Source organism: Elephantulus edwardii, unplaced genomic scaffold (genome assembly GCF_000299155.1).
Source record: "Elephantulus edwardii isolate Elephantulus edwardi_28Jun2011 unplaced genomic scaffold, EleEdw1.0 scaffold00116, whole genome shotgun sequence".
Lineage (NCBI taxonomy): Eukaryota > Metazoa > Chordata > Mammalia > Macroscelidea > Macroscelididae > Elephantulus > Elephantulus edwardii.
Genome location: NW_006399866.1, coordinates 1,061,137 through 1,071,864, shown reverse-complemented (window position 1 = coordinate 1,071,864; position 10,728 = coordinate 1,061,137). Strand labels below are relative to the sequence as shown.

Below are 10,728 nucleotides of genomic sequence, written 5' to 3'. Positions count from 1 at the left end.
TGGGAAGACTGTTTATGTTGTGGATTAGGACTTCTAGTGTTGTTCCTAGCTTTTCTGTAATGAATTTTATAGTCCTTGGTTTTAGTCCTAGGTTACTGTTTTGTTTTTAACTAGATATTACTTTAATTTTTTAAAAAATAAAAAAGTAAAATAGGCATAATAATACTAGCCTGCTTCTAGAGAAAAAGGACTGTTTTAGTAGTTAGTCATGAAAATCTGATGAAATATTACTGTAATAAGATTTTCCCAAAAGTAGATTTAAGGCTTCTCATATTCTAGAAAGTGGGTCTAAAGCAGTTCTGATTTGGCCTACAATGGAAAATTGTGGCCTTGCAAATGCTAAAGTGGCTAACAAAGACTCTGTCATCTGAAAGACAGTCATACTTGCATCCTGAGCACCAAGTACTAAACCTGAAATGAGCTCCTGCTGACAGTGTGGTGTGTGAAGTTTGAGGTCTGTAACAAAGTTGTGGCTGTAAAACCTTGGCTTTGGGATTACACATAGGATTCTCTGTGACATTTGAACTTTGGTTGCTATTCCTCTCCCATAACTCGTGTGTCTTTCCTTTAATAAAACAAATTAACTTCCTTGTCCTTTGGAAAACCTCCAGACTTTGCTTTCACTCCCTCATACTGCTTTCTGGAATCATTTTCATGTATTACATTTGTTCATTTTAGTTCTTGATGTTGTCTCTGTATGACTTAGTTAGGCACACAAACCTGATATAGTAATAATCCTTTATTGGAAAGAACAGTAGGTACCTCTTTTTTTAAAAAAAAAAAAATCAACAACCATCTACTATACACTGGACATTTCCCAGACATTCTTTCCTTTTTTTTTGGGGGGGGGTGGGTTTATTTTTTTTTAATTAATTTTAATGAAAGTTTGCAGAGACTTAGGATTCATTGTTGCACCAGACATTATTTCTAATTGCCATAATCCTGTGAGACAGAAACTCTTATGACCTTCCCCATTTTACAGATGAAAAAAAAATTGAGGTGACTAAGTCACTATTCAAACTTGTTTGAACAGGTTTGTATCCTTTTAACATACCTATTCAATCTGTGAGCAGGTAATCTAAGAAGCTGAGCTGTATGAAGAAGAATGTGGTATCAAGATTAGAGAAAGGCTTATCAACACTTTACATTACACAGATGACACAACCTTGCTTGCTGAAAGTGAAGAAGACTTAAAGCATTTGCTGAAGAAGACGACAACTTTCAGCATGGATTAAATCTCAACATCAAGAAAAATCCTTAGAACTGATCAAGAAGCAACATCACTATATATGGAGAAAATGTTAAAGTTGTTATTTTATTGGAACACAGTTAACCCCTATGTAAACAATAGTCAAGAAATCAAAAGATGTCTTGTGTCAGTCAGATCTCCTTTCAAGAACCCCTTTTTTAAAAAGGCTAAAGAGCAAGGATGTCAGTGTAAAGGTAGATCTATCTTGGAAGAATTATGGCCAAGAGTGCCTTAAAAGCAAGGATGGTAAAACTTCATCTCATACACTTTGAGCATGTTCACAGGAAAAAATAGGCCTTGGCCATCATGTTTAGTGGAGTAGAGGGACAGTGAAAGAGAGAAAAACCCTCAGTGAGGTAGATTGGCCCAGTGACAGCTCTCATGGGTTTATCACAATGGAGATTGTGAGAATGGTGGAGGATTGAGCAGGGTTTAAATCTGTTGTACGTAGGATCACTGTGAGTCAAAGTTGACTCGATGGCACCTAATGACAACAGAGTCACCATTGTGTGTGGCAAACCTGAGACTCCTAACCAGGCTTTTGTCAACACCGCTCATGCAGCTGCCACCGCATTGCACTCTAACGCCTCATTGCCCTCATCAGATGCAACAAACCTTTGTGACACTTGATCAGAATGAATAGTCATGAAGTGTAAACTGATATATATTAGACTTTACACAGTGGGAAAGATAGGTATCCTTGTAAAGACCTTCTTTTAAGTTCTCATATTCATGAGTTAGACTCATATTGGGCCCACAAGTTAGAGAACCGGGCAGGCTCACTGAACAATGGTTGCAGAATTCAGAGGAAGTGGACTTTGTTGAGATGTGCATGTGAAATAGCTTGCATCCACTTCAAGATCTTTGCTTTTCTCCCATACAGTTATAGACTCTATGGAAATAGTGAAGAAGTCTGTCTGACGGGGAAGCATCTCACCCAGGGGATTCTAAGCCAGTTCTACGTCCAGTTCACACACCTCCCTTCTCCATCCACTTCCTTCTCCACCCCTGTCCTGGTCTTTCTGCTCGGCATTGTCACTTCAGCATCCTGTACTTTTCTCTTTATGACCCACTTCAACGGTAGACCTCTGCTCCAGTCCATTTTTTTTTTAATAGAACAGATTGGAATCAGGCAAGATGAACAAACAAGTTTCAACTGTGTTGCTGAATTGTTGTATTGTTATGATCTGAGCTGCATATGTAAGTCAGGTCCTTCAAGCCATGGTGAACCTTAAAACATTCAATTTCTATCCTAAAATCTTCAGGGGAGACTCCTCTTTTGGCAGCTTGTTTAAGGATTATATATTCCTTAAATTCAGAAATTTCTTTTAAAAGAATAAATTTGAAAGCCACACCTGTTTGACTAAGGCAAAGTAAGGACCATTTCTCTTCCCTCCTCCATAAGAAGTACAAAGTAAGCTCTCAATATATGTTGTTGTTTTGTGTCCTGGAGTCAGAACTGACCCACAGCAGTTCTGACTCTTCCGGCAGGTTTTCAGAGTCAGTAAATCACAGGGGAGGAGATTGCACATCCTTCTTTCGCAGAGCAGCAGGTGGATTTGAACTGCATGATACCTTTGGGATTGCAGCACAGTTTCTTACATTTTATTTGCGATGAGATAGGGACTGACACTCTGGAGTTTGGCTGTAAACCCGAAGGTCATCTCTTTAGCAGTTCCTATCTACCAGCAGCTCTGAGAAAGACATGGAATCTCCTCCCAGGCCATTTGCAACCTAGGAAACCTGATGGACAGTCAGCCAGAAGTCAGTTCCCACCAAACAGCTACGAGATGATGAGATGAAGATATGGACTAATTTATTTTCTCTCTTTTGTATTTTAGTTATCGGATATTATTTAATAAGCTCTCATTGCTACTGGGATTTAATCTGATTTTATTGTATAATTTAGTATGATTCTTTCCCTTTTGTTTTCTCCTTATCTAGATTATTAGTTTTGTACCAGTAACTGTTTACTGTTATCGCATAATATTTTTATAATGTCTATAAACTCATCCCTAGCCAGAGAAGCAGAAAGTTTTGAGCCCAACACAATGAAGTGGCTTTTAAACATTGGTGTACAATAGCAGTCACCAGAGGAATAGAAGGTGTTCTGTTGCAGAAAGTGAAGGAATGCAAATCTTGCATTTGATGAATTATGTTGTGGAGACTAAATTTTGGTCATAAATAATCAGAAACTGTACTTGAATTTGAACTCATACAACCCTTCTGTTTTGAGCCATCTCCAAGTCCTATTATGAATCAGTTGCATATTTGTGTGGTTGTTGGGTCCAAGCCTGATTATTCATTCCTCAGACACCCCTTGAGTAGGCCTTAACCACCATAAGCTCAATGAACATTAATGAATGCAGTAGAAGTAATTCCAGAGGAATTTGCATTATTCACCTGCATTCTCGGGATGTACAGGGTTTGCCCAGGCACCCAGCACAGTGGGATTTGACTTGATGTGGGCAGGTTGTGGAAGGGTAATGCCAGTGGAGATAGGAAATGTCTCAAATGTAGGAACCGGAGGGCATCTGTTCCCTGAGGGCAACCGCTTTTTTCAAGGCTGAGTAAAACTCTAGGTCTTTCTCGGGTTGTTGTTGTTGTTGTGTTGTTATGTGCCGTCGAGTCACCTGCGACTCATAGCGACCCTATGTACAACAGCCCTAAACTCCGCTCTATCCTGTGCCAATCGCACTGTCTCTGACACTCCCATCCCAATTATCCCAGTCACTGAATCAATCCACCTCAGAGAGGGTCTTCCTCTCCTGCGCTGTCCCTCCACCCTCCCAAGCATGATGTCCCTCTCTAAGGACCGGTCTCTCCTCACTACATGTCCAAAGTAAGTTAGACGGAGCCTCAGAATCCTTGCCTCCAAGGAGCCACCCGGTTTAACCCTCTCCAGGACAAATCTATTTGTTTTCCTAGCAGTCCATGGTATTCTCAGTACTCTTCTCCAGCACCACAGCTCAAAGGCATCAATTCTCCTTCTATCCTCCTTGGTCATTGTCCAACTCTCTGATGCATAACAGGTGATTGCAAAGACCATGGCCTGTATCAGACGCACCTTAGTCTCCAGAGAGACACCACTGCTCTTCAGCACTTTGGAGAGGTCCCTAACAGCAGACTTTCCCATGGCAATGCGCCTTTTAATTTCCTGGCTGCTGGTGCCAAGACTATTGACTATGGAGCCAAGCAAACTAAAGCTGTGTACAATCTCAATCTCTTCACCATCTCGGGCAATCTCAATCTCTTCACCATCTCGGGTTGTTAGGATTGTTTTTACCAAAGTTGAGAACAATGCTAGGCTTGCACTCCCTCCGGTCTCCCATAAACTAAGAAATTTGCTACTGGATTGTTTTTGAAAGCTGTACTGGTTTAGAGAGTGGGCGTGTGCACCCCGCGCAGCCTTAGGTTCTGCGGGTCCTCGGCCGGGACCGCCGCGCGCGGGTTGGTGCTGGGTGGGAGGCTCGGCGAGGAGGGGGTTAAGGGCCGGGGGCGGGTCTTTCGCGCGGAGCTCCAGGGCTCTTTGTTGGCCGCGTCCCGGAGCAGAGGCCGGGCCGGGCGCGATGGCCGAGGCCGGGTGCGGTCTCCCGCGGTAAGCGCGGCGCGGCCGGGGCGAGGAGCGGGGCGCGGGACGCAGGGAGCGGGCCGCAGCGGCCCGAGCGGGCCCGTCCGACGCCCAGGAGCTGGGAGAGGGGGCGCCAGACTAGACGCCGCCGACGCGGACGCCGCCCGCACAGGAAGATGTTGGAGATTTGCTTGAAGTTGGTAGGCTGTAAATCCAAGAAGGGCCTTTCCTCGTCTTCCAGTTGTTACTTGGAAGGTAAGTTGAGGCCCGGCGCGTCGGGAGCGCGCTCTGTCCGGGAAGGCCTGCCCCGCGCGCCTCGGCGCCTAGGCCTCGCTGGCGCGCGCGCGCCCTCCCGCCTCGGCGCGAGCGTTCTCTTTCTTTCCCTCGAAAGCCCCCGGGTGCTGCTGGCGAAAGAGGGGTGCGTGCTGCAGCCCCCCGACCGCGAACCCCTGGGCCTTCCGTGACGCTGGCGGTGACACCGGGCCGCAGACAGCGGGCTTCCGGAGAAAGGCGACTTCTTGGGCCGTTATGTTAGTTCTTGTTAGCCAGCTTTGTGGAATGTCCGCTGTACTTGGGAGTTAAATGTGGAAAAGGTCGGTTTTCGTTTGTGAAAATCCATGTTTTTTCTCCAGCGTGGTGTACGGAGACCATGGCTCTACCATTTATGGATACAAAATTTCAAGTGTTCACGAACAGCCCCCACCCCCACTCCACCACTACCATCCAGACAACCCGGCCTTATCTGCAAACCCTGAATGGAGCTTAGGAATTTTCTTTCTTTAGGAAGAAGAAAGACATTTAGGAAGGCCTGTCCAGTGAGTCTAGCAGAGATGAAGGAGAAAGGCTCATGTTAGAATCTGAAACATTTCGCCTGTGCCGCCTACCACCTACTCCGCTTTTCTCGAATGCCATTTCTTTTCTTTCTTTTCCTATTTACTCATCTTTCCTAATAAGATGACAGGTGAAAAAATGAATTGAGAATGATGAGACTTCTTTTTATAACTTTTTTTTGGTAACTTTAAGATATAAATTGATTGGAGAACTGGCCACCTCTAGCTGTTGCCTTCAGTAGAAAGGCTAAATTGTACCTCAGAGATAGTCATGCTTGGATGTTTCTCTCATTTTAGAATTAAAATAGAAAAATGTAGAGCTCATTTTAGAATGAGGGTGCCATGCAGTTCTACTGATTCCCCCTCCTTTCCTGAACCAAACAGGCTGACTTCGTTTTTCGGACTCCTTTTCTTTGCCGCTGTGCCTGGGGGGAGGGGGGGTGCTGCCTGGAGTCACATGTGCAGTTCAGACCATGAATTCTGTTTGCTCTTCTTGCCACGAGGCCTCGTTCTCTTTCCTCTTTGGGATTTTAGAGACACTCAGAGAAGGCAGGCCTTTCTAGTAGGAGTGAACCCACAGAGGAGGGAGGGGGAGAAAAAACCATTTAGAGGGAGAAGGTAGTTTATTTGTCCCTAAAAGTTGGCATCTGAGAGTCAAGATAATTTTAAGTTAATACGTTGCTTGTTTTCCAAGTTGCTCAAGATTCTGAAAACATTCTCATTTACATCTGTAACTAGTTAGTGTTAGGCATCCCTCTGCAAAATGGAGATGATAATGCCTAAGGCAGGGTTGATGAATGGACTTTTATAACTGCAGAACTAGAGGAAAGTTGAGGTCACAGCTTTGCTATGACATTGGGTCATTCTCCTGGAGATTCAGTAGTATATACCTGGTTGGTTAACTGTTGTTTCAGGAGGAAAATGAAAGGCTCTAACTGCTGTAAAAGTTAGTGCCTTAACAGGAATGAATGATTTACTCTGAGATCTTAACAAGAAAATTTAATTTTTTATTTTATTATTTTATGTGTGTGTACCATCAAATCAGATCTGACTGGTACAGGAGGAAATTGCCCCTGCTTGTCCAGCAGAGCATCTGGTGGATTTGAACTGCATACCTCTGGAATTGCAATGCAGCTTCTTGCTAGAAGCTCCCAAGAAAATAATTTTTTAAAAAATCAATTACAGAATATTACCTTGAGTTAAGGCTTAATATAGAAGATACCACTCTTGTTATTGAATGTTCCTTATTTCATAGTTTGCACTTTGTCAGAGAATGTAAATGTAAAATTTAAAAAAATGTAAAAGTTAACAAACCTTAGTCATTATTTCCTAAGGACTAGAAATGTATTAATCTCTGGGGGAAAACTGTTGTCAGCATCTGGATAAGTAAGTAATTCAGCTGTTCCATTTTTACTGCCATTCTAAATCAATCAGTTGGTATATTGACACTAGGGCCTCAGGCATCCCCTGGTCAGAGAAAGTCAAATGTGATCAGGTTTCCTCTTATTCTGTCATAGAAGGGTCAGATGTCAATCCAGTTTGATTAGCATGTTACCTGCTGTCAAGCCTAGCTGTTAAGATAACAATACCATAAACATACAGTGTTGTTTATTAAGTAATACTTTGTTGTGTTTTAAGTGAAAGTTCACATGGCAAATTAAGTTGTTTAACAATTTTTGTACAGTTGTTCTATGCCATTGGTTACAGTTTTTATATGTCAGTATTGTTTTTTCCTACCCTATGTGTTCTTTTTCAGTTATTCTAGCTTCCCTTCTCATCTTTGCCTTTTCATCTGTTTTTGATAAATGTTGACTGGTATCATGTAGTTAATTGCATATGGGAGCACATGACTTACAGGTGATAATTATTTTATAAGCCAATCTATTATTTGGCTGAAAAGTCACCTGCAGAATGGCTTCAGTCCAAGTTTGAAAGGTATCTCAGGGCCTTGAGCTCCCTCTAGTAGCTGTAGGTATAACAGGGCCGATTTTTCCAGGTATTTGAGCTCTGTAGTCCCTGGTTGGGGGAGGGCAGGGAGGTAGGCAGTCAACTCCTGTGTGCCTCTGAAAATACACTGGAAGGTCAGCTATGGATCAGTTCCAACTCTACGATGCATAACAACAAATGTTCCTAGTTGGAAAGGTCATCAAAGCTGGGCACCATCTAGTTTGTCTGGTTTTGAGTTAGAAAGACTCTGGTTTATGTGGACTATTGATCCTATGGTTAATTTCATCTCACACGTGTTTTGGGTTTCAACGAGAGTTGCCAACTCCATATGATAAAGTGTAGACGCTCCATAGGGATTTTGGCTGTAGTTAATATGGAAGCAGAGTGTCGGTATCTTTTCCCACTGAACTGCTAGTTCAAACTATTGCCAGTTTTTCTTTCAGTTAGCAGCCAGGCACTTGACTGTTGTGCCACCACAACACCTTGTGATGATAGCTAACAATTATTAAGTGCTTACTGTGTGCCAAGCACTGTTTCAACACTTTAAATGATATAATGAATTTTTTTTCATGTTTACCTTGTGCTTATTTAAATTTTATAGACAAGACAAGGCGCCCAGATACTAACTTGGCGCAAGGGCAACAGTTAGCCGTGGCAATGCTGGGATTTGAACCCATCATGACTGGATCTAGAGAGCCCACTCTCAGCTACTCTACTGTTTCTGTTTCTCTCCTTTGGAATTCACTGTATATATTAACATTATAGCTTCAGAAACAAACAGTACCTCAGTAAGGGTATTCTCTCTTTCTCTTCTAGAAATATTGGCAGATGAATACCTTTAGAATAGAATTACATATTTTAAAATGCACATTACAAATATCTGCGCATGTAGTGAGTGGACTGGGGGGGATTGTATAACAATGAAAGAATTTTATTTTTTTTTACTTTTCAAAGAAAAACGTGGACTGGGAGGAGGGGTGAGCTGGGAGGAAAGTGTGCCACAGTGAATAAATGGAAATCCAAAGTCTTTGCACACTTTCATTAAAATAAATAAACATTTTAAAAAAATTTTTAAAAATCTGCACATAATAAAAATACTTAGTGAAAGTAATTCTCTCTCATAGCCTTTCCCTATCAAGAGACACTCAGCAGTTTACTGTGTCCTCTTCCAGAAAAGTTTTATGCATATAGAAGAAGCATAACACTTGAATTTTGCCATTTAACTGTGAATATGTGTATTCAGCAGTATCTATTCACTCTGACCACATTTAACTTTACAATCTTCAGTCCACATTGAACTGAGCCTGTTTTCTGTTTCCTTGCCTGGAGATGTGAAAGAAAACATGAAAGTTAACCATTTTAAATTTCATTTTACTTTTATTTGTTCATATGTTTGTATTTAAATACATTGCTGTGTGTGAACATTGTACATGAATGTGTTAACTCTATAGTATGGAATAAAAAACTAGTGTCTGTGAAATGAACTCTTCTTGAACTTTCAAAATTTATTTGTAAATTTGTAAGCATGTTGTTTTTTTTCAGCAGTTAACTTTCTGTTGACTGCTTTATGTGGTGCCAGCCACATAGACACAGTTTTAGAACTTTTGTTTTAAAGATGCTCTTTCTAAATTCTCTCCTGAGATCAACAAATACCTCCTGGTTTAGAAACAAAGACAGTGTAAGACTTTTCCTCTAGTAGGAAAGCAGTCCTTTTTGGTTTAGAGTCTATTAATATTACTGATCTTTTGACGTTAACTTACATACCAGTGCTAGGAGTTTTAAGCATTAATCCTGTATTCATTTATTGAAAAATAGGAAGACAGATTGCAGTTCACCTAGTTTAGAAATAGTTGAATTTGGAGTAGAATGTTCTCTGACCTCTCTGAGCTTCCATGGCCTTACCTCTGAGACAAAGAACATGTTCTGTCCAGCCTCCCTCACGGGATCATTTTGTGGACTTGGAAGATTTATTTATGTGGCTAGGAGATGCCTTTGAAATGCTCTTATGTCTCTATACTTTTATGACTATCTCAAGTATTGTTAGAGTGCCATTCTTGTGTATAGACAGGGCAGCTCGGGAGCCAGCCAGCCTGGCTCCAGATACCAGCTGTGCTGTGTACTGGATCTTCAGCAGAATGCTTTCTGAACCTCAGTTTTTCTCATTTCTAAAACCCAAATCATAATAACACCTACCTCATTGGCTTGTTGTGAGATTTCAAGGAGAGATTTTTGTATACATTGTTTAGCTCAAAGCCTGGCACAAAACAAGAGTTTCACATATGTTAGCTGTTATTTTAAAGAAATATTTAGCAATCTAAAATGTCGGCTTTCCATTTCTGAGATGATGATAAAACTGTGCTGAACGTACTCATCATTTGTCTTGTTAATGATACAATTAATATCCAAGTTTGTTTTGATGCATATAATTAATACTTCCTATGCTTGTTTGGTTGTAAACTGGAAAGTGTCTTCCCTTCCTCTGACTCTCATTCCCATGGGGAGTAATTTTATGTGGAAGGGAAAAAAAAGTCTGCTTGGTTCACGTATGTTGGCATTTTATATCACTTTTTCCAGAGACCGTATTCCAACAAGCCCCACATATGAAAACTGATTATTTTTCACCTATTTAATACTTTTATGAAATCAAACCATTGCATTTTTGCCAGTTTAGTCATTAATATGAAGTAGAAACAGAAGAAAACATTCGTGGATATATTTGTAAAGCAAGAATTTAAGATTAAGTGGGTTTTTAGAAGGATTTAGCTTTTCCTCTGTAAGTGGTGAATCATAATTAAACATACTACAGAATCAACAACAACAGAATCATTTATTAAATACACTATTGGAGTTTGGATTTAGGGTTTGTTGTTTTGAGGTTTGGTTTGGTTGTGTTGAGGTGTTGGTTTTTTTTTGTTATTGAAAAAATGTAAACCTGTAGCAAAAGGTCCCCTAATAAACTCCCCTATATTTGTTACCCAGATTGAACAAGTCAACTAACTTACAGCCAGTCTTGTTTCAATGATATCTTCCCTCATCTCATTATTTTTTAATTTTTTAAATTTTATTTTATTAATTTTAATGAACATTTACAGAGATTTTGGATTTCCATTCATTCATTGTTGCACTATTTT

The 10,728-nt window shown here is 40.8% G+C and overlaps 1 protein-coding gene across 2 annotated transcripts in view; it reads left to right on the top strand.

The window, feature by feature from the left end:
* The window catches only part of ABL1 (c-abl oncogene 1, non-receptor tyrosine kinase), a 206,677-nt gene that overhangs the window by 131,746 nt on the left and 64,203 nt on the right, over nucleotides 1-10,728 (top strand). The window contains exon 1 of one of the 2 annotated variants that reach the window (XM_006892450.1): nucleotides 4,997-5,075. The exons of the other annotated variant lie outside the window; for it this stretch is intronic. Coding sequence (XP_006892512.1) covers nucleotides 4,997-5,075 — 79 coding nt within the window. Of the gene's footprint in view, nucleotides 1-4,996; nucleotides 5,076-10,728 lie in introns of those variants that run through there. 2 annotated transcript variants of the gene reach the window in all.